The 27802-nt window shown below is 44.1% G+C and overlaps 2 protein-coding genes across 10 annotated transcripts; one reads left to right on the top strand and one right to left on the bottom strand.

Annotated features, from left to right (window-relative positions):
- Positions 1-176: 176 nt before the first annotated feature.
- On the bottom strand, positions 177-14414 carry LOC128418351 (guanylate-binding protein 1-like). Of its 3 annotated transcripts, XM_053397941.1 has the most exons (12): positions 13810-14414; positions 9162-10003; positions 8207-8432; positions 7876-8003; positions 7245-7354; positions 6351-6556; positions 5967-6200; positions 5258-5538; positions 3849-4061; positions 2490-2592; positions 1502-1695; positions 177-767 (listed from the first exon to the last, which is right to left on the bottom strand). In XM_053397941.1, the coding sequence occupies exons 3-12, from the start codon at positions 8379-8381 to the stop codon at positions 642-644; spliced, it is 1770 nt and encodes a 589-aa protein (XP_053253916.1). In that variant the 5' UTR covers positions 8382-8432; positions 9162-10003; positions 13810-14414; the 3' UTR covers positions 177-641. The 3 variants fall into 3 exon arrangements, with proteins under 3 accessions (XP_053253916.1, XP_053253917.1, XP_053253918.1); XM_053397942.1 differs by lacking the exon at positions 13810-14414 and having other exon boundaries at positions 8207-8423; positions 9162-11613; XM_053397943.1 differs by lacking the exons at positions 7245-7354; positions 13810-14414 and having other exon boundaries at positions 6351-6567; positions 9162-11613.
- Positions 14415-14589: 175 nt separating this feature from the next.
- Positions 14590-27555, top strand: DMRTC2 (DMRT like family C2). 7 transcript variants are annotated; one of them, XM_053397933.1, is made up of 9 exons: positions 14596-14893; positions 15958-16198; positions 17292-17458; positions 18928-19025; positions 20031-20205; positions 21083-21200; positions 23163-23238; positions 24507-25503; positions 26928-27555. In XM_053397933.1, the coding sequence occupies exons 2-9, from the start codon at positions 15969-15971 to the stop codon at positions 27095-27097; spliced, it is 2031 nt and encodes a 676-aa protein (XP_053253908.1). In that variant the 5' UTR covers positions 14596-14893; positions 15958-15968; the 3' UTR covers positions 27098-27555. The 7 variants fall into 7 exon arrangements, with proteins under 7 accessions (XP_053253915.1, XP_053253908.1, XP_053253909.1 ...); XM_053397934.1 differs by having other exon boundaries at positions 14602-14893; positions 20031-20196; XM_053397940.1 differs by lacking the exon at positions 26928-27555 and having other exon boundaries at positions 14590-14893; positions 23163-23233; positions 24507-24671.
- The last annotated feature ends 247 nt before the right edge of the window (positions 27556-27802 follow it).

Below are 27802 nucleotides of genomic sequence, written 5' to 3'. Positions count from 1 at the left end.
ATGTCATCTGAAATGTATATGGGGGCGATTCCCTCCACCCTTCCTAAAACCCATCCATGAGAGCTTCATAGCTGAGAATGATTTCCCCACATCCAAGCCCAGTAAACTTTCCACACACTGTCTTGTCTTCAGATTGTTTCAAGCTGGAGACACGTTATCTTTACAGAGAAGCTCTACCCATGGCCGATTCCAATTTATTTATTAATTGTCCAAAAGCTGTTATATAAGGTTCTGCAAAATGCACTGTTATTAAAATAGGATCTAGTGGCAATATACATGGTCCATATACAATCATAAATCACTGTCAAAGAAATACAGACATAAAATAAAACCAAAATAAATAAACCACATGTATGCGAATGCTTGGAAGGCAACAGCTAGAACTATTTGCAACATAAACGTAATAGTTAAGACAAGGTTACAAGGCATGAACCCTATTATACCAACAGAATACAATCAACTATCAGATTTTCCTTCTTGTTTAATTTCACCCATTTTGTCTTTAAATGCCATCATTTTTCTCATATACACACAAAAAGTCACACCAAAGATATCTCCTCAGTGAGCCCAGATACAAAGTAGATCTCTCCTCTCCATCCCATTCCTCATCCATTTAGGGCCTTTTGGAAATGCCAGCAGCTTCAAAGGAACACACATCCAGAGCCCCCATTCGACTGTTCACTCATCGCAGAGTTCAAGCGCTGGATCTCGCCCTGAAGCCTGCTGACTTCTCGCTTGAACCCTTCTTCCTGAAGCCGCCTCTGCTCCTAAGGAATGGAAGGGATAAAGAATAAAGTCAATGCCAGTTGATCACAGAGCAAAGATGGAGACTGCAATAAAGGAGACGGGGACAGAGCTAGTGCAATTCAGGTGGTGAATTGAGACAGGTGAGCAATTGCTTCCTCCTCCCTTCTCCATATGCCCCCAATCCAACTGCTTCTTTCCCCTAATGTTAGGTCCCTGAAGACTCTCTCAAGATGACACAGGCAGCCTCAGGCAGCTAGAATGGTGCCATCTTGCACAAACTGGCACTGTGATTCCTGAAGGATGTATGTTGTAGAGCTCCCCAATGGTCACATGTTCCTAGAAAAAATAACGGCAAGAGAGACAAACCAGACCCCATTCATCATCCAAAGAGGCGGCAGCAGCAGCAGCAGCAGCAGCAGCAGCAGCAGCAGGAGGAAGCTTGCTTCCTTCTTCTCTGCCAGAAAGAAGACTCAAAAGAACATTGTGACTAAGAAATAGTGCCTGGGGTTGCTTTTTTTGTCCTCGCTCCCAATCCCTTTTCTTTTTGTGCTGTATCTTTTAGATTGTAAGCCTGAATGCTTATTACTGATTGTCGTGAGCTGCTCAGGAGTCCTTCTTTGGCTAAAGAGTGGGGTAAAAATACATGCATAGAAATTGCATACCTAGGTAGTGTCTTATGAGACTCTGGCCTCTTTAGTGAAAGCTGGTAGGACTGCATAAATGATCAGGCTTACAGTACTAAGGATATTGTTACCTGGAGCTTTGCATTCATCACCATCTCATGCTCTGCCAGTAGCTTCCTCCTGTCCTCCTCCATTTTTGTTTCTAGCTGCCTTTTGTGCTCCTCAAAACTCTTTTCCTGCTGCTGGGCCCTCCGGACAGCCTCATCTTTCATCTTCTCATGCAACTCTGCTTCCCGGGCAGAGGCTTCAGCCTTGACTCGCTCCACTAGGGGGAAAGAGAGATGGTGAATGCTAATTGTACATTAAGACACAGGTTGGCAAAGGCTGCATTAGCGTATTGGGAGGTTGTGTACATACACTGAAATCAAATTTAAAAACACAGTTTCCTCTAAAGAGTTCTGGGAACTTTAGTTTACCCTTCACAGACCTACAATTCCCAGCACCTTTAACAAACTAAGTTCCCAGGATTCTTAGGGAATGGAATGTTCTTTACATGAGTGGTGTGCATGTAGCATCATCATCATCATCATTATTATTATTATTATTATTATTACTATTATTACTATTAGTAGTATTGTGTACTAAATACAACACCATCAGTTCTTTTTTTGCTGCATCACATTTCAGCTGGGCTACAGTGACAGCTCAGTATCAGGGCTTTTTTTATATTAAAAAAACAGCTTTTATAAATTATCATATCATTGGAAATCACATCGTTATTTTAATGAAGTTCAGTCTAGTGGGCCTTTCTCACTTCCCTTAATCAGATGACAAGAATATGCCCAGCAACATTTTCCTCTTCCATCCTGTGGTCTCAGTCAAAGTCACCCCTCCATAATGGCCATTACAATTTTTTTATTTATTAAATGGCAGGTCTAATCATTGTACCCTCCAAGATGTTCCTAGTTTGGCTTTCATTCAGAGGCCTGGGAATTGGTAGGAATCAGGAACTAGCAAAAGTGATAGGAAGTGGGGACTCCCATCTCTGACGGAGGAGGCTAAAACTATCCCAGCCAAGATTGTTATGGGTCTGTAAGGCCTGTCTGAACTGGGGCTCACCTTCAAGCTCCTTCTGTTTGTCCGTGAGGGTCCGGTCAGCCTGCAAAATGGATTGGGCTGCTGCCTCCTTGGATTTCAGGAAGTCTTGCAGGGCCTGGGAAGCCTAAAGAGGAGAAGAGGGGTAGAGTGAGGCAAATTGTTTGGCTTTGTGCTTGCATGCAAAGCTATATGCAGTAAAGAAGACACTGCAAAAACCTGAAGGCCAGTCTAGATATGGCAGGGTAGCCATTCGTACTTTATCTAGATTAATGGCCCAATCACATCTGGAGCTGAGCTGGGTTTGTGAGAGAAGACAGTGAGGTGTATTACTTTAAGTGTATGACTAAGACTGTGGAGACCCAGGTCCAAGTCCCCCACACAGCCATGAAGCGATCTTGGAGAGTCTCTCTCTCTCTCTCTCTCTCTCTCTCTCTCTCTCTCTCTCTCTCCCTCCCTCCCTCCCTCTCTCTCTCTCTCTCTCTCTCCCTAGCCTATTTCACAGGGCTGCTGTGAGAGAAACATAGGGGGAACACAACTCACACTGCCTTCTGTTCCTTGAAGAAAAGGCAAGATATTAATCAATTAACGCAAAATGTAATTTATCTGAAAAAGACATTTCCTCCTCTGCTTTACCCCAAGGTGTACTATCCTTTTAAGAAATCTTCTCCCACCCTGATTCACTTCAGGATCAGAGCTGCACTGGGAGAAATCAACCCATGCCCTTTGCCTCTACTCACATGTCCCTGTCACCGTGTGCCCTCCCTGGAGGACTTTTGCCTGAGCTTGCTCATGAATATAGCTGCAGAAATGCTGAACCTGCTCCAGAAAGTCAGGATTCAGTTTAGATTCAGGTAGGTCCTCCAGTTCCTCTAAAGCTCGCCTTGAGGCCGGGCGGTCAAAGACAAAGCACTTCAGGATCAGAGCTGCACTGGGAGAAATGTGGCTGAGCAGAGAGCAGGCAAGGCAGGGGAGTGAGGCAGGGCTTACATTTATAGCCCACCTTTCCTCCATAGAGCTGAAGGTGACGTACTTGGCTCTCGCCCTCCCTATTTTATGCTTGCAACAAAGCTGTGAGGCAAGATAGCAAAGAAGCAGTGACTGGGCCAGGATCACCCAGCGGGTTTGTTGCTGAAGTAGGGATATGAACCCTGGTCTCCCAGATCCTAGATCAGCACTCTAACCATTGCACCACAGTGTCTCTTATAGTGATGCTGACAGGGCTGCTGACTGGGATGGAGCGACAGCTCTGGAGAAACCTATTATAGCAAAGGAACAGTAAAATAGTTATAAGGTCAGGATTTATCCCTGGGGAAGCTAAACGTGGTTTGTGGGTGTGTTGCATGTCCTCTTATCCCTCCTGTTGCTACAAGTCTGACTCACCATGAGTCCTTTCCCAGGCACCAGGTAATACTGATCCACCTTTTCCTTCTGGTCATCCAGAAAGCGCTGGTAGCCCCCAGCCACAGAATAGCTCCCCTTGCCAATCTCCTCTTCCAGGTCCTGGAACAGCTGTGTAAGCACAGCCTGGCAGCGATCTGATGATGCCTGCTCATTGCGAGAACAGAACTCTAGAAGCTTGGCACGCAGCTGGGTCTGGAGGAAAGAGGGAAGAGTGGAGGGGAAGAGAGAAGGGGGCACAGGGTGAGATGCAAATGGTGCTTCCTAATGGAGAACAGTCCTATATTCCCTATTCCAGGGATTTCAGGGCTCCTTCTTGTTGCAGGCACTAGCCCCAGTGAACCAGTGCAATGGGGGAGCAAAGGATAACATGGTTCCAAAGTGCGTTTCAGTGTATGAAATAAAAGGATTTTATTCTGAAAGTTAACTGTTGTTCTACTTACTCTCCCAGCACCATCAAACAAATAAGCAAGTTAGCACCCAGAATGCCCCTAACTCTGCTTTTTAGATTTATCATAAATAGCACTGAGCAGGGAAAGGTAGAAAGCTGCTTGCATCTTGCATGTGGAGACCCAGGAGGAAGGCTGCAATGCCCTTGAAATCCATGAGAGAAAGTGACTCTTAGATACAGATCAGAAAGTCCATTCTGCTGAGTGCCAACTGGCTTCCCATTTGTCAACCCAGAAGGTCTTTAAGCAGAGGCTTGACAACCATATGTCAGGAGTGCTCTGATGGTGTTTCCTGCTTGGCAGGGGGTTGGACTCGATGGCCCTTGTGGTCTCTTCCAACTCTATGATTCTATGATTCTAAGGAGAAGAGATGCAAGGAAGAGCTAAAAGACCCAGGGCTTATTCACATTTACCTTTCCTCCGCTCTTTCCAGGCACAATCCATGTTTTAAAGCTCAGAAAGAGCAAGGCAAAAGGTAAGTGTGGATAAGGCTTCAAATAACAGGACCTGCTGTAAGTCTACTTTGCCTGAAAAAGGTGGCCCACCTACTACCCTCTGTCCTTTCCTCAAACTGGTCCTCCCGCAGTTAGTTCCTCATTCTAAACACTACCCTTGGGAACAGGGTCACTTTTTAGCCCAACAAAACCAAGTGGCTGCCAGATGTTCCATGTTCCTGGGGGCATCTTAACTCAACTCAACTAGCTCCAATGGCATCCAATCAAGGGCCAACACAACCTTGCTAAGGAGCCGGATCTCATCCCTTGACATCTTGGCTACTCAGTCTTTGAACTAGGACAGGAATGAATACACTGCCCCATAGAAAGGAACCTCCCATTTCTGAGTATCCAGCTTTCCATCCAACACAAAATCCTTCCAAGTTTTCCCCATATCAGATCTGGAGATCCCCCTATCTCATGCCCACCGGAGAGTTAATCCCCATACCCCAAGTTCCTTCTGGTACTCGTGATTGACATCCTTGAAAGCTCGTGCCAAGAACACTTTAATAGCCTCCTTCTCATATTGGGCATGCACTTCCAGCAGCTCCTCGATAGTCTCAGTGGGCAGCTTCAAGTGTTTCCCCATCTCAGCTTCATAGTATGTAATGGCTTCCTGCAAAGCAGCTATGTTCTCAATCTGCGCCAAGGCTACCACCGCGTTCTCTATGCAGGGTATGGAGCCACTGCAGATGGCGTCCACATAGGTCACCACCAGATGCCCCAATGCTGCAAGGGGTAGGAAGGGAGAGAAATATGGTTTAATAAGATATTAATGTGATTGAATATGATATGAGTAAAACTGGATAAATGATGAACTAATGTAAGCGGCTGGGGAAACACAGCCCGATGGGCAGGGTATAAATATTATTTATTATTATTATTATTATGAGATAGTTCAGGATATATGAAAAAGCTCTCAAATAAATGGTAATGGTCCAGCACAAATTGTGCAAAAGTCTGGGGCAAGTGGAAGTGTCGACAGGCCCTTAGTCTCTTGCAGAAAAAACAACCAAAAAGTATTCTGGTCTATAAACAAAAAGGTATTCCAGTCCATAAACCCTTCAGCTGTATACTGAAGTTCATGGTGAAACCCCAGCCTCTCCAGCCAGGATTCCCCATGAGCCACTCAACCCATGCCCTTTGCCTCTACTCACATGTCCCTGTCACCGTGTGCCCTCCCTGGAGGACTTTTGCCTGAGCTTGCTCATGAATATAGCTGCAGAAATGCTGAACCTGCTCCAGAAAGTCAGGATTCAGTTTAGATTCAGGTAGGTCCTCCAGTTCCTCTAAAGCTCGCCTTGAGGCCGGGCGGTCAAAGACAAAGCACTTGCGGCTGGGGAAATACTGGCGTATGCATTTCTTGGCAAGGTCCAACTTCTCTGGGTTGTCTAAGAGAGAGAGAATCACAGATAAGGTTATTATGGTTGCTGTTGCTATTATTTTGTGATCCCTTGGCTCGGCCCCCTGTGAGGGGGAACATCCCACACCGTCCTAAATCCGGCACTCATCCAGGCTAGGATCCCTCCGACTCTCAGTACCTTTCTTCCTCTTCAGGGCATTCTCCAGATATTCATCTTCGGTGATAGGTTTCCCATTCAGTTTCAGCAGTAACGAAAAATCACGCACAGCCCAGATGAAAGCCGGGAAGAACCTAAGAAAGTCACTCGAATCTTCCTCTTCACCCTCAGAGTCCTTTGCAGGTGTGCTCTTCACCTTAATGCGCTTAGTCAGCTCTGTCACATACCTGGGATCACACTAAGGAAATTACGATGCCTCTTCCACTTCACAGGGCAGTAATCTCTCAAATACCCCTCACCTTTCCTCCTCTATCCCTCCTCACTATTCCTAAGTCCCTTATTAGAAATGTTACCCAATTAGATAAATCTTGCTTCTAGATAAAAACAGTAGTTCCAAATCAAAAAGCACAATTCCTTCGTTTTCAGATGATGTATGCATGCAACAGAGCAGACACAGTACTAGAAGAGGCATTCCTTCTGTGTGTGAGAGAAGGCAGAATGACTCTTTTAGAGCTGCCCTCTATTGATAAAAATCAATAGGACTTGAATTTAAATGAATTAACAGATTTTTGCTGCCTCATTGGACAGGTGTCTTTTTAGTGCTGTTTCCCTCCCAAAGAAATCTAACCAGCTAACTGATTAAAAATTGCTGTCTTATTTATTATCACAGTTTCGTTCATCTTCGTTTGAATTTGTCCATAAGTGTGCTTCCTGGAAACCAGTGTGGTGTCCCCACTAACTGTGACCTACATTGCACCATCCAGTATCATGAAAATAAATGTATGTACCAAGAGGCATTTCCCAGCGTGCACACACAGCTACATTGCTACCAAAAGCATCTACACACCATCTATTCTGACTGCAAAGCAGGAAAACTGGCAGTGAACTGCCTGACACCATTTGTACAAAGGATACTGCAGCTTCTCCAGAGCATATTGGTCAATGGTGCCCATGCTGTTGTATACAAAGGTGCTGCTTAACAGAATGGACAAGGCAAAAATCCAGGAGTCATTCGCAGTATTGCTCTGTAGGATGGGATGTAAGCAATTAGTGCAGAATCCTGTTACACACTTGATCTGCACCTAGGCTGCATCCCTACACACAGTAAAGAACTCTGCCTGGTTGATGCCTTTCTGCTCGCACTATCTCACCTTTGGATTACTCCTATGAGCATCCTTCTTCACCTGAGAGCTTTTAAAGTGCTCCTGATTAGCCTTGTTCTCCTGTTGTATAGTTGTTGTTGTTAATTAAGATTTATATACCACCCTTCATCACAAGATCTCTGGGTAAAAGGTAAAAACAAAAGTAAATAGTTAAAGAAAACAATACTCCCCCAAACATTTTAAAAGGCTGTAGAATATTAATCAGCCAAAGCCTAGTTGAAAAGGAATGTTTTTGCCTGGTGCCTAAAGGTATACAATGAAGGCGTGAGGCACAAACAGCAAGCCCTACCTGAACCTAGGACCTTCTGCATGCAAGGCAGCTGCCCTACCACTAAGCTATGGCCCTTCCCCCATACAATAGCTGCTCTGTGTCTCCAACTTACCTTCTCCACATCGCCCAGCCCCTCTGTGTCCAAAAGCACCAAGGTGTGGCCAGGCTTTTTGGGGTGAGGAAGGCACCACATCCAGATGCCCATGGTTTGTGCTTGTATTGTGGCCCCCAGACAGAAGCCTATAGGGATCAAATGAGACAGGAATAAGGGAATCAGGTACGAGGGGATCAGCAATAACCTCAGAATATGGTCCTCTTAGTGTGGAATTCTCTGATATCTGAAAAAGCGGTTACCTAAATGAAGTAACATCTGAATGTACCTTGCTGGCCCCATCCAGCCCAAAGTCTCTACCCACCAACACCTATTCCTTGTGCAGACTCACCTTTCTTCTTTCCTGCCAGCTTGTTCATGAGGTAGGATTTGCCTGTGCGGTACAGTCCCACGATGGCTACTACCACCACTGGCTGTTGGACGCTCTGCAAGATCTTCAGGGCTTCCTGGTTGATCCGCAGCTGTTCATTGGGGTTGTTCTCGATCAGGCACATTGGATCTTCCATGATGCTTGGCTGAGCAGTTCAGAAGGCAGCCCAGGAAAGAGGCTGAGGAATCTAAAGAGACAAAAAGAAATTCCAAGCTCTGCTTCTGCACTCAGGTTATTTCCCCTGGAAAGGCTGGGTCGAGGTTAGGGTCGAGGTTAGGAAACATTTTCCCCAAGGGCATTTCCTCTTGGGCAAGCTTCTGGGCCAGAGCAGTGAATGTGAGCGATTCCTACCATTTCAAAACATCAAAATGAAAGGACATATTTCAGTTAGGCAAAATCTCTTGGGGGGAGGAGGTGTGGTCCCAAGGCCTACAGGGTAACAGTTGGCACCCGAACCTGAGATTCCCCATCCCTTAGCTAGATAAAGGAAGGGCTGCCCATAGGATCTTTGAATGCTTTTCTTCAAGAACTATGAAACTATTCACTCACTCCAGGACAAGCCCTATCATTAGGTAGAGGGGCGGGCAGCTGTTTTTGTGCATCAGGAAAAGGCCGCAAATTGTTTGTTATTTATTATTACTGCGTTTTCACTGCCAAGACATTTGTGGGGTTTTCTGCCTCAGGTGCCAGAATCACTTGACTACTTCCTCAATCCCTTGCATAGCCAGCAAGACAGGGCACAAATAGAAAGCATTTGCTGCTTCGCCACACTCAGCAAGATGTATCCTGCCAGCCCTGCCTTGATTTGGCCCAAGTCATTTCTTCCCCAGCCTGAAAGTCTGAAATCCAGGGCTTGTGGCTGTTTCTCTCAAGCTAACAGCTAGGCAGGACTGTGGAGAGAAAAGGTGGTACTCACATAGGTAATTTTCTGGCTGGTCTGGCTTGTCAGCAGTCTCTCTGCGGGGCACTTCAGCCAGGAGGAAACTCAGGAGGGGGCTGCAGCTGCTGAAGCCTTTCCCACAGATGTGTGCTTGGAGCAGGTTACAACACTCCTGCTCTGACTGCAAACTCCAGTGGCTTTTTATGGTAGCGCTCACATGAATTCCCCTTAATAGATGCTTTGACTGGAATTAGAATTGCTAAAGAAAAGGTTTCAGTTTCCCTTTTGGTTTCCTGTCTTAACCAGCCAGCAGGACTGCTTGTTCTCAGCTGACTAAAGGAGGAGGGGTGAGGTGGAGGTGCCAGAGGCTGGAAGATCCCACTGAGCAGGGCAAACTGCGCAATCCCTTCACAAAGCTCTAAATTTGACACATGATGTGCTGCCCTGTAGCTGCTTGGCTCCCAGCACTTGGTGACTCAGCCCACAGCAACGGCATTTCCGGTCGACATCAGTGCTTAAGTCAATATGAAATTCTCCTGTTTGTACAGAAGGCCACAGAAAAAGTATTGCCCCATTTGGTGCTGTGAGGAGGGAAGAAAGTGGAACCCATACACCATAATGGGAACACTGTTTTTGACCCCTTGATCTTTGCCATATTTCCACAAAGAAAGACTTCTGCCTGTGTTCTCCAAAATAATGTTGCTCTTATTCCTCTTTCTCAGAATGAGCATCAGCAGTTCCTGGAAAACAGGGTAGCAATTTCCAAAGATAGAGATATACGAGAAAGGAATGCAGCTCAGTGGTACAGCATCTGTTTTGCATGCAGAAGGTCCCAGGTTCAGTCTCCAGGTGGGGGTGGGACTGGGAGAGATTCTGGTCTGAAACAGATCAATTGCACCACAAGCTTTTCAAATGGCAATGCAATACAAAAAGCACAGTCTATGACAAGGGGTAGCCAACACAGATGCTGATTTGTCCTTTTGCTTAAAAATAAGTGTTGCCAGCAGGCCACAGGGTGCTTTACAACAACATCATCATAATAAGCCACACAAGAACTTGCAAACAAAAGCAGCAGCATCAAACTAATTCAAATTCAAATTACTTCAATCACAATTCCCCTGCTGGAATAGGTGTGCCTTCACCTGCTTTCTAAAACAAAATGATAATCTGGCTAGGCACATCTTAGTGAGAACATTCCAGAGCCATGGAGCCACCACTAAAAAGGTCCTTCCACTGGTCCCAGAGGTATGCACTTCATCCTGCGTAGGGACCACCAGTCAGGCATCATCCACTGACCCTAAGGTGCAGGCAGGATGGTCTGTGAGAAGCCACAGGGCTTGTCCACATGTAAGCATTGCTTAGCTGTTAATCTACTCCCCACCCCACCATTCAAATTGCATTAGACTAATTGAGACCCATATGTATTTCAATTTGTATCTGGGGAGTAATTTACAATTTATACCAGTAGGTGTTACCTTTTATGTTTGTCCCCACCTTCTAATTTATTAATTCTGTTACACCAGTTATGTACTGGTAGGGCACATAAACAGATTTCTGCAGGCGCACCTCATTTTTGTTTTCTTGTTTTGTCCTGTTTTAATTCCCCTGCCCAGGAAGTATGCAAAAGCACACAATTTTTAATTTTGTTTGAATGTGCTGTTTTCTGGTTTTGGGGAAAACTGAGGAATCAAAGTTAATATATACGGCTACACTCCTCTGTTCAGGAACATGCCAAAAATAGCATTTATACTTCATTCTTTACTCCACTTTTAAAGGAATCCTCTCCCCATCTTTTTCTCCCTGCTCTACTTTTAACACAGTGATTTCTGCCCTTTCCTTCTATTTATCATTCTGCATCTATTTTTCACAGTGGTTCAGCCCAGCTGTTGCAAGCTCCCTCCTCCCCAGCCATGTCAACCTTGCTAATCAAAGAGCAATCAGGCACACCCTTTATTATTTATTCCAATTGTCCCTTTGCAGATGCAGCTTTATCTGACCCACACCAGGTGTCACATACAAAGCCAGATGTGGAGCAGGTGGACATGGTTTGAGGGAAATGGCCTCATTTCTGAAATTAGGGTCCCTGGTGGGCCTAATTTGGCCTGTGAGCTGAGGGTTTCCCTTCACTGATTTATTCTCAGGAACTGGTCTGTTTGTCACTTATATAAAGCAGAAGGGCGTTGCTGGCAAGTGACAACTGGAAGATGAGGAAATGAGCCCTTGTTATTATGTGTTGTGATATTCTGTCAGTAGTAGATTATTCCTCCAGACGTTTTTCCTTGTCAAGTTGTTGGTGTTGCTTTTGATGGATAACAGAGGGGACTGATGCTCTGATCAGATCAGCCCACCCCTGACATATGCATCCACGAATATAAGAAGACCATAAGTGAGACAAATTAACTTCTATATGCAATTAATTCCCACCCCAACATTAGGCATATCAGAAAGGTATGTTGAAATCAGGCCCCATCAAAATAACCTTGAGTTTACACAGAAATTCCCATTCCTGTCTTCATTCTTAACTGAGGTAGCATTGGCCAATGGTATTGTAGGGGGACCCCAAGGGCCCCCAAAATATGTTTTGTGTGTAAAAGGTAAAGGTAAAGGTAAAGGTAAAGGTACCCCTGCCCGTACGGGCCAGTCGTGTCCGACTCTAGGGTTGTGCGCCCATCTCACTTAAGAAGCTGGGGGCCAGCGCTGTCCGGAGACACTTCCAGGTCACTTGGCCAGCGTGACGAAGCTGCTCTGGCGAGCCAGCACCAGCGCAGCACACGGAAACACCGTTTACCTTCCCGCTATAAAGCGGTACCTATTTATCTACTTGCACTTAGGGGTCCTTTCGAACTGCTAGGTGGGCAGGAGCTGGGACCGAAAGACAGGAGCTCACCCCGCCGTGGGGATTCGAACCACCGACCGTGCGATCGGCAAGTCCTAGGCACTGAGGTTTTACCCACAGCGCCACCCACATCCCCATGTTTTGTGTGAGAAACCTATAAAAGAAAGCCCCAACTGAATGATATATTGGAGTTCTGTTAAAATCCTTCATTCATAATAGTTTCGTTTTGTTCATAAAAGACACATAGCCCAGTTGCTGGAAATACCAAAGATAAGGCATTCAGGGAGTGAACTTCTGAAGAGTAAAATTATGGGAGTCTGGCTGTGCCAGCTTACGAAGGACAACTCCCCTTATGTAGGCTTGTTATCTAGGTGAACATAAATCTCAGACTACAATTCTCCTTTCTTTAGTATGTAGGCTTGTATGTATTTAGGCTTCAAAACTTTGGAAGTGAGGGGCCCTAGAAGGGCTGGACACACGTCAAGTTGCAGGCTGGACATCTAGAAAGTTGTATCCAATGAGTGTTCTGCCAGCTACACTCTGCAAATGTCTGCAGCGGTTTGATTGGATTTTATCTCTAAAACCTATACAGTGGTACCTTGGTTCTCAAACACCTTGGTACTCAAACAACTTGGAACCCAAACACTGCAAACATAGAAGTAAGTGTTCCAGCTTGCAAACTTTTTTTGAAAGCCAAACATGCTCCATTTTGAGTGCCACGCTTCCAGTTTGAGTGCCACACTTCCGTTTTGAGTGTTACGCTGAGGTCTGTCTGTTTTTGCTATTTATTTTGTGTTTTTGTTTGTTTTTTGGCTGTGTGGAACCCAGTTCAGCTACTGATTGATTGTGTGACTGCAGTACATTGTTTATTGCTTTCATTTTATGGAGCAATGGTCTCATTAGATAGTAAAATTTATGTTAAATTGCTGTTTTAGGGGTTTTTTTTAAAACTTTGGAATGGATTAATCCATTTTGCATTACTTTCTATTGGAAAACACACCTTGGTTTTGGAACGCTTTGGTTTTGGAACAGACTTTTGGAACGGATTAAGTTTGAGAATCAGGTACCACTGTAAAAGGTCCGGGGGGGGTAAGACCCACCCCCATTCAGCCTTTGTGGAGGTGACCGTGCTGAACCTATTTACTGCAGTAAATAAACTTTTGGACTCTTTCTTCAACCCGACTCACGAGTAATTAATGGTACTCGGTGAGACAGCAGATTTTCCCTGCAACAGTTTGACTAATATATTATCAACTAGCCCCAAAGTCTCTCTGCAGCTCCCATTGCCCTTTCAGTGGAATAGCTTGAAATCAGAATTAACAGCCTGCATTTCTGTGACTCGCCTCCTCTGTAGCTAGCAAGGAAATGTATAATTCTTAGTGGGCTATTTTAATAACATTGCAGGCTAGTATCTTGTGTGGATTTATTTACAAGCTTGCATTTTTATTCCATGTCCCTCTTTCATATCTGTCAATCTCAAGACAGTGTCCGCACCCCCACATATTATATTCATAGCAGTCTTGTATATAAATATAAATGGATGGTTTATTTTGGTAGCTAACTGACAGGCAAAAAAAGAAGTTGTAAATGTGATTAGAACAATGTTGGAGAAATCCTGGTCAGTATTTTAAATTTTGGTTTTAGCTCTATCACGATAAAAAAAAAATGGTTGATAGACCTGATGAAAGTAAATAAGTAAATAAAATAAATAACAAGAGCAGAGTACATCGGAATCCCGTCAGCCATGAGGCACGCTGGGTGACCTTGGGCCATATCAGTGTAATTTACTTCACAGCATTGTTGTGAGGGTAAAATGGGTGAAGAGAAAAAGATGCATAGCCCGCTGACCTCTTTGAAGGGAAGATGGAACATAAATGCAGTGACAATTCAGTTTGGGGTGATGCCCTTTATTTTGCAGCACAGAGGTGCACAAATCCCAGCTACTGATTCAAGCTGCATTTAATTTAATAAGCTAACAAGCCAAAAAATAAAAATTCATAACTTTGTTTCAAAAAGCTTCACGTAAATAAGTGGGGAATGGGGAATAGCTTCAGACTCCTATCACACTGGAAAAAAGAGGCCTTTGGGTGGCTGATGCACTTTTAAAAACCATCATTGCCCTTGGGTTTTTCATTTTTGTTGGAATAGCCTTTCATCCAAATTAGGGGTGAGGGGAATTCCATCCAAGTCGTTTAGCTGAGGGGCTCGATCCCTTTCTTGGATCTCTTGCTCATTCTATCTTATCTATATATGTACAGTATATTCTTAATTACTCATTGGTTCAGGGTAAACCACCCAAAATTTTGGAGGGAACCAGAGCATTCTGTGGGCGCTGTATTTTCCACTGATCTACCCCGAGCATATTATTCTGCTTTCTGAGGCATCCCTTTGCCAACTTTTTTCACCAGCACTGTTTTTGAAACACAGTGGTTCTCCCCTTCTCCCCCTATTTCCCCCACAATGGTTCAGCCCAACTGTTGCTAGCTTCCTCCCCCTCAATAGTTTGAGCGGACTTCTCCTAACTACCACCCCACACCGCTCGAGCCCGAGACGCTCTCGTCGCTCATTGGCTCTCTCTTTTTTTGCAGTTGGGAGCGAAGAGCGACAGTTTAGCAGAAAGCACTCAAAGTAGCAACCTGGCGAGGCGCGGGGGCGAACGAATGATTTTTGTCTGGTCACGGGGGCTAGGGGAGTAATAAAAGGCCACTTTTCATTGGCTCGCCGTCCAAGCAGCGAATGATAGGAATGCTGTGATTGGTTGTTTGACGTTGGAGTTAAAGGGAGTGCTCTAGGAACCGTTTTATGTGCATGAATGCTTGCTTGCCTTTTATAGCGTTCTGAAATACTCTTCAGTTCTCCTTTTCTTTTTGTCATGCCGATCCACAAAAGTATCCCGTAGCCAATATATATATATCTGTTTCAAAGTGACATGGTAATGCTATAAAAATGTTGCCTCAGAACCTTAATTAGCCTTCGGAAATAAAATCTGCATTCTCCTCACCCAACAATTTTTTCATTGTATTGACACACCTTCATTGTGAGGGCATCACTAGCAACCATCCCAAAGGATCCTGTCATCCTGTCAAAAACAAGATGGTGTCACTATTGCCTGTAGTCACACTCAGTTACTTAACTTTGCTATCTAGTGACACAATTCCCTTGTAAACCCACATTGTCCTGACTTTCACACAACTGCTGTGCCTTAACTTCACTTCATTTGGACACCGTGCATGAAGTGCCCTTCCAATACTTCCCCAACAGCAACCTGACTTCAAACACACCCCAGCGTTTTAAAATTATGTCATGTTTCTGTAGTAATTCCATGGCATGAGTCCCTCTCGGTCATGTCAAGATTAAAGCGGCATAATCTCCTCCAAGTGTCTATTTCATATTTCTCCAGAAGCAAATGTTGGTAATTTGGGTGGTCCAGGTGACAGCAACCAGAGCAGGCCTTCGCATGAAGCGGTTGCATCAAATTCCAGAGGGATTGCCATTTTCCCACATCTAATCTCCATATCTGTGGCTGCAATCCAAAATATACTTACTTGAAAGTGAATCCCCTAGAAAAAAGGCAAGGCTCACTTCCAAGTATGGACTGGGATGTACTTGTCATTAAAAATAATAATAATAAAATCAGCCAATTGCCTTAGGGTCATTTTCAGTTTTCATACTGGGAGCAAAAACGTCAAAGGCCAGCCCAGGCAATCACACCTTTGACCTCACCCATTTATTACCCTCTGTTTGGGTAATCCTGATTGACCAGCAGCAGCGTGCAACTATCTAAAATGGGACAGATGCCATTTTAGAGGCAAAGAAAATGTATCTTTTCAGGCATATTGCAAGATTGAGACGGGAGGGTATACATTTGAAGTGGTCAAGGAGTGCACTGGGAATCCTCAAAGCTGGTTCTAGTCAACAGTCAGGATGGGCGGCTCTGTTTGGATCGAAGAAATGGCCTCACATTCCGAGACATGATGTTTCTCCCCTGCCTTTCAGGTTCCCACAACATGGGAGACAATGAGGATCCTGACGCTGCAGCAGCACCAAACATGCAGTGCTCCCCCTCAGACTCCACCACAGACGACAGCAGCACCCAAGATGATTATGTGCTCCCCGCCATCGTACGCTCTCCAACCTGTGCCCGCTGCCGCAATCATGGCATCCGGGTCCCACTGAAAGGCCACAAGAACACTTGCCAGTTCCAGGGGTGCCAGTGTGAAAAATGTATCCTGATCCTGTACGTCTGGTGGGAAAGCAAGATGGAAGTGGGTGCTGGCCCCAGACATTGTGGGGATTTGTGTTGAACGTAACACAGTGCTGGTTTCAGTAGGTGGCACTGTTCCCTTATGAATAAGGCCTTCGTCATATTAAGCTGCAAGTACTACCTCTCCCCTTTGTGCTTTGCTAGCTCCTCGGAAGCCCATTAATACTTGCAATGATGTACGGCACAATGTTTTTCATTTTAAAGTACACTCCTTGCAGCTCCTTGCTTGGTATCCTAAAGGAAGAATCTATGCAAATGTGCATGGATGGCTTAGAAAACTGGAAAAAGGCAATCTTGGGAGGGTATGACTAGAGAACCAGGAAGGTTACATATGCATCTGAAACTCCAAAGCAGGGCAGGCCAACTTTTCATACCAAGTAGGCCGCAAGAGTACTTCAACATGGAACCAGCAGGCTACATACACTGCCTTGTCCATAGCTGTCAACCTTTCCTTTTTTTGCGGGAAATTCCCTTATTCCAGCACTGTTTCCCGCTGCTATCCCAGATTGTTAGATATCCTGTAGACTGTCCCTGGGACAGGTGAGGCTGCCGATCCCTTATTTTCGAGGCTGCTGATCCCTTATTTTCAAATCTGAAAGTTGACAGCTATGGCCTTGTCACGTGGGAGGAGGAAAGCAAGGCCAAAACTTGATGCTCCCACCCCAAACCTTTGCACTGCCTTTCCAAAGCCGACTAGCGAGACGCCATGCTTTGCGAAGGGGGTGCTAGGCTCCAGCAGGGTTCTAGATCCCTCTCACTTCCTTCCCAAAGCTGAGGAAGCACTAACTAGGCTTTGGGAAGGAGGAGGTAGGACCTTAGGACCCTGCCAGAGAGCCCTCACACCTTCTTCCCAAAGCCTAGCCCAGGAGTGGGGGGCATCAAATGTTGCCAAGGGCTGCAAAAAAGGCCTCAAAGGCCATGTGTTGGACCACCCTGCTCCAAAGGGAGAAAAGCAGGTTTTGTTACATCGTAGGGAAAAGGCCAAGAACTCTTTGCTTGTGTGTGATTTGTATCTGCCCACTCTACCACTTTCATTCTTTCTTTATTTAATGGTTTCTCCTCCCAGGCAGAGACGCCGGGTCATGGCTGCCCAGGTGGCCTTGCGCAGGCAGCAGGAGATGGAGCTGAGGAAGCTGACCAGTGGTTTGCTGCAGCTTCAGGACAGCCCCACATCAAGCTCTCTCCACCCGGCCAAACTACCAAAAGGGATCAAACCTTGCAGGGGAGACATAGGTAAGCTGCTATGAGAACAGGAAAACATGGGACATTGAATTACTGTATATAAATTAAAAAAAATGCAAAGGACTGAACTGTACTCCTCATTGATCCGAATTTGCTTCCAGTCCTAAATGTGTTTAGTATTATAGCATTTAGCATTAATTATATATACAATCCCATCAGTTTATATGGGAGCAACTGACTTTCTCAATCTCCTCTGAGTTCTAAAACAAAAGAACACCATCAGAGAAAAAGGCGGGGTATAAATACATATATAACAATAATAACACAGGCTGCCAAACATAGGGGAGCAGAAAATATATGTCCAATGTGAATGGCTGCAATGAAATAAATGAGGATTTGTGCTGGCAAGGAATGATTTTTGCAAATTCAGCTCCATGAGCTCTTGCAAACAGATGCTTTGAACTTAGATGGAAAAGCTGATTAGGAGTACACACAAAAATTAACAAGTGGGAAGAGAGTTAAGTGTGTTCTCTCCACAGTTTTTCATGCTCCAAAATTCTCCTCCTGAAACTGAATTTCTCCCCACCAAAAAACTGTGGGGTGGTTGTTAAAATGTGTATGTAGTTTTGTCCTTAGGGTCAGGGACTCAGGGACTGTTGCAAGTCCAGCAACCTTTGGCTCCTTCTCTCCTTGAAAAAATCCATTCAGGCTGGTATTTAGAAGCATTCTGTGCCTGGGTTTGCTTTTTTAATTCTTCCCATTTCCTTTTTTCTTTTGTTTGTCATGTCTTTTAGGTTGTAAGATTGTGGGCAGGGACTGTTGCACTACTGACATTTGTAAGCCAGCTCTAGGAATCTTTTTTGGCTGAAGACTGAGTAAAAATGTCTTTAAAAAATAAATACCGTACCATAGGAGGTAAATTGGCTGCTTGTCAGATTTTAAGTAATAAATACACTTATTTATTTTAAGTATTTTTTTACTCCATTATTTTTCACTGAAAAGGCTCCTCTTGAGCCTTTTACTAACAATTTTTGTAAGACAGTCCTTGCCCTCAAGCTTACAATCTAAATGTTGTGGCAAACAAGGGGAAAGCGGGAAGGCATCAGTTCTTAAAGTTTCAGTTCTTAAACAACCAACTTCAGATAATCTGATGGAATAGTGCTGCTAGGGGACAGCTCAGGGAGGGTCGAAGGTGTTAGTCTCTCATCAGAGCAGACCTGTGTAGGGGGGGGGTGCAGCCAGGTACACTTGCCCCAGACCTTGGAAGGCTAAGATGGCCAGGGTGCCCTGCCAGGGGCCTGCTGGACCTATGCTGTCATGCCAAGAACAAGCCTCAGGCCCCAGGTCTCAGACAAGCTCTGCACGGACCTGCAGCAGAGTCAATGAAATAGCCCTGCTTCCCTTTGCTGTGCAGCATGACAGACACCAAAAGAACTACCCTTACATGACTTTTTCAAAATTCAGGCAACATTCCAGTTCACAGCTAGTGACCCACAAGCTTCTTCTCTTTTGTTGTACAGGCAGGAAAGAGAATGAAGAACCCTTGAAAGATTCAGAGGATGGACTCAGAGAGGTTCCTGGACTCCTACGAAGACAAAGGCGGAGAGCAGCCAGGAAGGTGAGGAAAAGGGACTAGATCACTTATCTTGTCTTCTTATTTGATGGGGTCATTTTATTTTATTTTATTTTAATAAATGTTTATTAAAGTTTTACAAAACATAAAAACATAAAAAACGAAAAATCACACCACATATAACAGAGCAAAAACAACAGACAAAAAATACACACTTAACAAAAACAAGAAGAAAAAGAAAATAAAATTCCACTTTTAAGTTTCAACATTCCATATCCCTCTTTCCTGACCTCCTCACATCTCCCTTTTTTGTATTCCTCATTATTCTGTCAAATCCAGCAAATTCTAACCCTTTTTCCAACCTTGTTTATGATGGGGTCATTTTAACAGTAGATTGTGGTTGGCACTTGCAGAAAGAGATTTCCGGTCCTCTCTTTATACTGGCAACAATATGCCTTTTCCAAAGCTAAACTCAGCTTTGTTGTCATAGAGTTGTTAGCAAAATGGGCAGGAAATGAGAAATGAAAAGCTGGAAGCCTCAAAATGTAGATGTCTTGAGATCATCAAATTAAACATAAAGTAGCCAGCCTCATATACGTTTGCCAGCATAACACTGAAGTCACTATTAGCACTTAGGGGTGTGTGTGTGTTTTTGTAAGGGCTGCTTCCCCTTATATATCCAACCTGAGCCTGTGGAACTCCCTGCAACAGTAGGCTTGGCAGGCGTGGGCAGTGCCAGAGAGTGGAAAGGTGTGCTCCCTGGCAAAACTGCTCTGGAATCTCGGTGTAGACTGTGATGCCTCCCTTTGTTTCCTTCACTTCTTTAAGATCTAGGAGACTTGACTGATTCTCTGGCTATAACCTCACAGAGAATGTCCCCTATGATGCTATCAGGATTTCCCAAAGTTAATTAATATATTTCATGTCAATTAATGATTTGAGCAGAAACTTTTTAAAAATTGCTTCATTTATTTGAGGAAATGACATATGATGTTTGCAATATTTATAAGCTGTATTTGTATTGCATTTGCATTGTGCATTGTTCTCTAGGAATGTTCTTGGTCGCCTCTCCCTCACTGCTCTAAAGTGACAGAACTGCCGTGGGCCCTTCGAGGACATCAACCACCTCATACTGCTTGGTTCCCCCCTCCGCTTCCTATGCCCCCTGCACCCTTCTGCCCGTTCTTGCCTCAGGAACATTCTTTTCAATTTCAAGGTATGTTAGGTGGGTGACCAATTTCTCTAGTAATAAATCTGGTGTAATCTATTTATTTATTTTGTTGCATTTAGTAGTCTGCTCTTCACTGAACATTTTCAGTCACAGAGCAGGGAACAACTAATAAAATTAAACAAAGTAAAAAGAACAGCATACAAAAATTACAAAAAAACCCCAACAACAATTCTGTCACAAGGAAAAAAAGCACAACTTCAAAAACCAAATACCGTGGTAAAAAACAAACACAAGACAGTCAAACATTTTAGATAACCAATAGTCTTAGAAATAGTTCCTACTCCTTGTTTCACATGTAGAAGCCCACTCATTCCCCCTCTGTCTCTTATACAAACAGGGCCCCGCTCTGAGCCAACAGACCCTTACCCTGTGATTTGATGGCTAATATTTTAGTTGCATGTAATTAAGAAAACCTACATGATCATAGCACATGCTTCGAAAGATATACTGCACTTCTTATACTATAATAGCAGCAATTATATAAGAACTTAATGTAACCTTTCTAGCATCCTGGTGTTCTTTGAAACAGCCCTGAGGTATGAGGTGTTGCTTCAGAAAGGCTGGCCCTAGTTCTGGTTTCTTATAAAGTGGTACCTCGGGTTACAGACGCTTCAGGTTACAGACGCTTCAGGTGACAGACTCCGCTAACCCAGAAATAGGACCTCGGGTTAAGAACTTTGCTTCAGGATGAGAACAGTAATTGCGCAGCGGCGGCAGCAGGAGGCCCCATTAGCTAAAGTGGTGCTTCAGGTTAAGAACAGACCTCTGGAACGAATTAAGTTCTTAACCCAAGGTACCACTGTATTGTAAACACCATGTTGGCCTCTGTATTCAGGATCTGATCACTAAGCTTGTTTTCCACCCCCTGCAGGTTGTGATGGTAATGAAGCATTGTACATGCCAGATAGTTACATGACAGCTCCAGGACAGATGTTTCACCAGACCCCTGGCACGTCCTGGTGCTTACCTTCACCTGCCAATCTGCCCAGGTATTTTGTGTATGGCGTTCCAGCATCGGGAATATTTAAAGCTAAGTAATGGTCTGTGACTGAAAATTTAAAAACATGAATATGTCTCTATAACAGCTAATCAACCAGGAAGACTTAACTGTGGGTGACTGAAATCTTTGGTCATTATAGTTGTAAAAACTATAATATAGGTCAGTATGAATATTTCCATATGCAAAATAAATTTAATGACTGCCTATTTTGCATATGAGAACACATTTCTGGTGAAAATAATGGAATCCTATCACAATGATAAGAAGAAGTCCTTGCAGAGTTATATAGTAAAAAGAATGTGGACATTCACTAGAGTTGCTAGATCTTTAAAGAGGTGGCCCTGGCTATATCACATTCCCAAGCATAACATGTTGGATGAGGACTGTAAAAAGTAACATAGCTCCAGAGTAAGTTTGAACTTTTGAGCTGGCAATTCTACCACCTGTCCACTCACATTTTGCCCACACTATATGATGAAATATTTGCTCTCTATGAAGTATTTTCTTGTCCAACATGTTTATGCACATGGCAGTTGTATAAACACCCTAAGGAAAGTCTGGCAGCTATAATGTTCTGTCTCCCTGCTCTGCTAAGGATTTAAAAACAAGAAGCCAGGACAAGACAGAGAGCAAACAGTTGGTAATAGTACCTCTGGGTATTGATCACATGGTTGATTTAGCCATCAGGTACGTAGTGCCTCCCACATATGGGAATGAACATGTCTTTTGGCTACGATCCTAAGTGCACTTAGCATAAATGTTCAATTAATGTCAATAGGACTGACTTCTGCCACAATGTTTACAGTATCAGGGTGTATATTAGCTCACTAATCCCAAGAAAAGGCTAATCCAGCTAATGTCAGGGCTGTTGAGGAATAAGTCTCCGCTAGACACAAGGACCAAGATTTAAGATGGGTTATTTATTAAAGTGATCTATTTCTCTGTGTAAATTATATTGTAAATAGAAGGTAAAGTTACTAAAGAAATTACAGTGAAGTCAAAGGGAAGTATAAAAGGTAGAGTTTGCTATAGAAATTTATGAGAAACAAAGCAGATAAGCTGATGACCCTTTTGGCCAACTTCTGGGGCTAAAGGAAATATTCAAACTTTCCAGTTACACAGAAGTCTTAATCTGGAGCAGGAGTGGGGAACTTCAGACTCAGGGGCTGAATGTGGCCCTCAGAACTCTCCCCAGGCAACACACCTCATTAGCCCTGTTTTGCAACCAAGATTTTTTGCCTGGTTGGAATATGTTCTTGAAGTGTGGTGATGTTCTTTCCTTGCCTGGATGGAGGGTGGAGAGAGAAAACCTCTGATTTTTGCTTGGCCTACAACAAAGAAAGCATCACATCCATTGCTCCACCCACTTTTGGGCATACATGCGGCCCCAGATGGTTACTCACAAGGGAAAGTGGCCCTCAGTCTGAAAAACATTCCTATCCCTGATCCAGAAGAATCTAGTGATTCTGTGACAAAGTCACAGATATGAAGTAGACATAGCAAAGACAGTGCTGGAATAATTGTCTTGTTATGAGTGGAACCAGAGGGTGGTATATGCCTTTACTGCTAGAATAATGTATTTGCACAAATTATTTAAAGAACAATTTTAACAGTTCCATGTAACTTCAGGTCCTGTATAATGAATAAACAGAAATTGCTCCATGAAAGACACTACCTAATCTATTATTTATCTTTTATTCTTTGGCACTGGTACAGCAACAGCTGTCTATACTAACAAACATTTACTGCAAACAGCAAGTTGTGGGTGGAAATGTAAAGTGAACTTGGGAGAATGACAGATGCAGAAGCCCCTCTTCCCCCTCAACAGTTTGTGGTTTAGCAAGGACAGAAGGCGAGTGGGAGACAAGCTGCCAGTAAGGAACTTTATAAACAGGATTGAATGTGCTCTCTGTCTTTCTCTCTCTTCCCCCTCCCATCCACCCTCTTCCAGCCGCATGGCCCTGAATCCCCTGAGTGGCAACATGGATTTCAGCAGACGTCCAAAGGCTGCACCTTTGGGAGGTCAGGTATTTTGGTCCTTGTGTCTTGCACAAAAATTGCCCGTGAGCTGGAATTATTACCTTCTCCCTCCTTCCTGAAAGATGGGAAGACACATTTCAGTGATCTTGCAGGAGGTAGCGAAGCTGGCAGTCGGAACTATTTAGTCTGCCCTGTTCTGTGGGAGGGTGAATACACACATGCCAATGTATGGTAAGGATTCTCTTCTGATGTCTCTCCAGTTGGTGACTCACAGGTGTGTTAGCTTGTCACAGAGAAATGGAGAGCAGTTCAAGGTCTTGGAATGGGCAACCTCTTTACTAATAGTAGAACTCATGCTTCCCCTATAAAAGTCCCATGATCCATTTTGTAGGTGATTGCTTCTCTGCCGTAAGAAGGCCCCAACTTGCCAGGGCCTTATATTGGTAGAGGGCTTTCATGGGCTGGTCCAGTGGTTTAGTGGGAGAGGGTGAAAGTGGGACAGTCAGCCAGTCATGCTCTTTGGTCTAATGTTAAGTTATGAAATGCCATAGCTCTGGCTGCAAAAGAGGAACTGCGTTGGAAACAGTAAACATTATCCCTTGGAAAGTGCAACAACAATTATTCCTTTCCGGTCCTTTAAATTGGACTAAGCAGAATGCACAGCTGGGGAGAACACGAGCAATGATTGGCAAGGCTAAATGATATCCATTCAATCAAAGAATTGTTATTTGGCACAGGCAATTGGTAAAATGACTAATAATTGGTCTATATTTCACTCTGTATACGTGGAAAGCAGCCAGAGTTGCATCTCCATCCTATTCTAATCGCAAACCTTTATTAAAATATTCCATGTTGCAAGTGTCCATACCACAAGCCAACCTGGGGCTAGATTAAAATTGAGGACCTGTCTTGCAGCAGAGGCCAGTTTTGTGTCATTCTTATTGCTGCTACCACTTTCCTTTTTTCTTCTTAACTCTGGCGAGGAAAAGGAGTCCAGAGCTATGAGCTGGTTACCTGCATGGGTGAAGCTTCAGCTAGCACCTTCTCATCAGGGTAACACTTCACGCTTCTGATAAAGTGGACTGTAACCCACAAAAGCTTATACTATAATACAATGGTTAAGTCTTTTAATGTGTTGCAGGTCTCTTTGTTCTTTCCCACCAGCAAAGAAGAATGCAAGATTTACCCTGCTCTTATTCTGTTTCCCAAACTCTGCAAAAAGAACAAGCAGAATCTGTACATGAGATGTTCATTAATCTAGTTCATGTCTGTTTGTTAATCATGAGGTTAATAGTCTCTCCCCCTCTCTCTTCAGCCAACCTCTTCTGCTCATGTTTCGGTCTGGCCCACCAGGGGGTTTATCTTCTCCCCCCTTTCTGAACAACAGCTGCAGAAAGAGGCTGCTGAAGCCCTGATGGTGCTGAGAAATGCTCCCCAGCCAGGTCCCATTTTGGCCACTTCCAGTCTTCTGCCCCCTACCAGCTCTGCACCTGCTCTGCTGGCCTCATCAGCTTTCACACGCCCCTCAGCAACATTTCACAATCCTGGGGTGGCCAGTCCCTTCCAGCAGCATCCCTCATACTACATGCCTCCATGTGACATTCAGCCTGTGAAGGCTTCCAAGGACATAGCTTTGAAAGGAACCCAGCTGTCCCCAGAGTCAGTTAGTGCTCATGGAGAACAGGCCCCAGGGCCTCTTTTCCTTCCTTTACTCCATGGAAGTGCTCTTCCCCAGCAGTACAAAAATGTCCATCTCTTCTCAATTGCTCCACCCCGGGCACCCCAAGTGGCTACTTCTGTAATGGTTTCCAGCATCCAAGCTGTCAAACCCAGCCTCAGAGGGACTTCCAGTGTCACCCACCACCATTTTGTCCCAAACGTGGCAACCTACCACACAGCCTCAGGCTCCATGCCACATACCATCTGCATGCCACAAACTGTAGACAGTGGTTGGATTTCAGAGACAAATGTTGAAGTCCTTGCTCCATCCAGCTCCACTCACAATGGCCCTCAAATTCTGCCCTTCTGTGTCCCACCAATGGATGTGTCTGTCACTTCAGTGCCCCTACAAACTGGCATCCCATGCACTCCATTTGGGATGGAACTGCACATGCTTCCCAGGCTGTCACTGTTGAATCCTACCCCCTACATTATAGCTCAGGAAGGTTTCCCAGAGCCAGTTTCCCCCCCAGGGCAGAAATCACAACAATCCCAGCAGCAGCAGAGCCAAGAAGGAAATCATTCCAGCAAGGGACAGGAAAGAGAAGAACATGGCAAAAGCCACAATGCGCCAGGGAGCAAGGATCCAGAAGGTACACTATAGACAATGCAGCTGCAATTGATGCCAGAAGTACTAATATGTGTTATCAAGTGTTTTTGAAAACTGTCTCCAAAAGAGCAATGACATGTGCAGAAAGCACCCTGTACCCAAAATATAACTGAGGGCTGTATATAGAGATTTTATTTTATTTTTCTCACACATAAACACACTAGAACTTAATGAAAGTGATTGGCAGTGGGATCAGGACTAACAACAAAAATACTTCACACTACACAATCAACATGGAATTGGCTGCAGAATGTTGTGATAGCCACTAGACTTTTTAAAAAAAAAATTAGATAATTTTTTGCTGGAGGATAACAGTTATGATGATAATAATATTGGTAAACCTTTAAGGGATGTTGTAAGGGTTATTGAAAGAATGTACGCAAATATGTGCATTTGAGCTTTTAGAAAAACTCACTATACAAAACTGAAGTATTTTAAATTTTGGAAATGCCCTTCCATGATGCAGCACTGCTACCTGTAGCAATTTGTTTGCTTTCATAGGAATTTGCACAAAATGTTGAGCACGTGTACAGGCAGACATGGAATCTGGAATGAGGGGATCTTTGTAGATATTAATGCTGGGTTCTTGGGTTGTTGTTTTTTAAAAAAGGATTTGAACTGTTGATGTATAGGAACATTCCTACCGTTAGCAAGAACAGTCCTTGCAGAGAAATTGTTAAGATTGCATGCAAACTATCTTCAGCAAGTTTCTCCTTTATCAGGAAACCTGATTTGTGACCAAAACATACCTACACCCATATTGCTTTTCTCCTAAACTAAGAATCTTCTGCTGATCTTCCCGTATACAAGGAAGTACCAAGTGGCAGTGTCCATGGTGCAAATAAGAAACCTGCTCTAGACATCTCATATAGCTTTGCTGGAATTCCTTTGTTTAAACACCATCACCTTTGTATCAAGAGGTTACACAGGAGGTCATACAGCTGGGCTCTCAGAACACAGACAGAAATATTCAAATCACTTATTCCGGATTAGTCGCATTGCAGTCAACTTGAGAATCATGGGATTTAAGGATCATGGTCATAATCATGTGCAGAGCACCCAGAGTGTCTGAGAGAAAGAATTCAAAAGGGGCAATTACGGTGTGGCCACTTAGGAGCTATTCATACAGGGCTCCTGCAGTGTGTCAACTTACTGCTTGTAGCTGACCTGCGTTCACACCGGATCAGGCAGAAGGCAATGCAATTCCAATCATGTTACCTTCTAGCTGACCTGGAACAAACCCAGGTCAGCCACATGGTATTTACAAATAGCAGGCTGACACCCTGCGGGAGGCCTGTCTGAATGGCTGTCACAAGATCAGTGTGATTGTTGTATAGGTAGGAATAGGGGAAGAAGCCATTGAGCTGCACTGTTAGAGATCTAACAGGGTTTCTCTGTTCTGTGTAGGTTCTACAGAAGCAGCGCCTGACTTCCTCGCATCTAAGCAAGCATGCAGCCAGTCTGTTCAGCAAGCCTCACCAAGCCAACAACAGCCAAGCCACCTCCACCAGGCCAACACCTCCCCCTCTGTTTCCCTAAGCATTGGCCAGATGGGCTCCATCTCGCTCCCCACCTAGGCTTCTGACAGTGGGAGGTGCGTGCATATATAATACTTTGTGAAAAGAAGGGCTTCAGTTGGGTAAAGCCCTTCTCTCCTGATCTTTTAACAGGGCGTGGTCAGGGGCACAGCCTCTGCATTTCTTTCCTTCAGATCCCCAGCTGAGTTATTGCAACCACTTTATTGTGGCAAGACAAAGTCAGCATCACTTAACACATTCAATTCATTTTTAACTAGTTCAGTGCCAGGCAACAGGCAGAGTTTTTGAAAGGGTTTTGAGAAAACGTTAGATTTTTAAATAGCATGTTGGAGTAGCTTTCTAACAAATAGCGTAAGCAGTTAATGTTCCTTCTTGAAGAAATGGGATATTGTAATGGATTTCTACCATTTAAAAATAAATCACACTGAAATGATTAATGAACAAGACATGTGTTACGTTCCCTACACGACCGCTGCCAATAAAATGTTGAGACACAACAGCAGTTGTTTTGGTTTTTATCCCCAGGCTGAAGTTTGAAAGATTTTTCACTTTGCTTTATCTAGTGCTATTTCAAGAAGGATTCAAGTTTTCTAAATTAGAGCTATACTGAAATTCTGCACTCAGAATATATTAATAGAGTTGTATTTGTAAGCTTATGTAGCATGTTGGTTTTTGAGAGTATGCAAGAACACCATGAGTGAAAACCACAAGGTAAGATGAGAAAACCATGTGTCACAGATAATT

This window comes from Podarcis raffonei, chromosome 8, assembly GCF_027172205.1.
Source record: "Podarcis raffonei isolate rPodRaf1 chromosome 8, rPodRaf1.pri, whole genome shotgun sequence".
Classification (NCBI taxonomy): domain Eukaryota; kingdom Metazoa; phylum Chordata; class Lepidosauria; order Squamata; family Lacertidae; genus Podarcis; species Podarcis raffonei.
Note: the sequence above shows the minus strand (reverse complement) of the source record. Positions and strands in the feature narration are given on the sequence as shown.

Bases quoted from the DNA above. Each gene is read 5' to 3' on its own strand.
- LOC128418351 (XM_053397941.1), bottom strand. From the start codon at position 8,381: ATGGAAGATCCAATGTGCCTGATCGAGAACAACCCCAATGAACAGCTG. The intron at 6,201-6,350 runs GTACTGAGAGTC...TCTCTCTCTTAG, and splicing joins TGCCCTGAAGAGGAAGAAAG to ACAACCCAGAGAAGTTGGAC. The intron at 2,593-3,848 runs GTGAGTCAGACT...TCTCCTCTTTAG, and splicing joins TGCCTGGGAAAGGACTCATG to GCTTCCCAGGCCCTGCAAGA.
- DMRTC2 (XM_053397933.1), top strand. From the start codon at position 15,969: ATGGGAGACAATGAGGATCCTGACGCTGCAGCAGCACCAAACATGCAG. The intron at 17,459-18,927 runs GTAAGCTGCTAT...TTTGTTGTACAG, and splicing joins ACCTTGCAGGGGAGACATAG to GCAGGAAAGAGAATGAAGAA. The intron at 19,026-20,030 runs GTGAGGAAAAGG...ATTGTTCTCTAG, and splicing joins GGCGGAGAGCAGCCAGGAAG to GAATGTTCTTGGTCGCCTCT.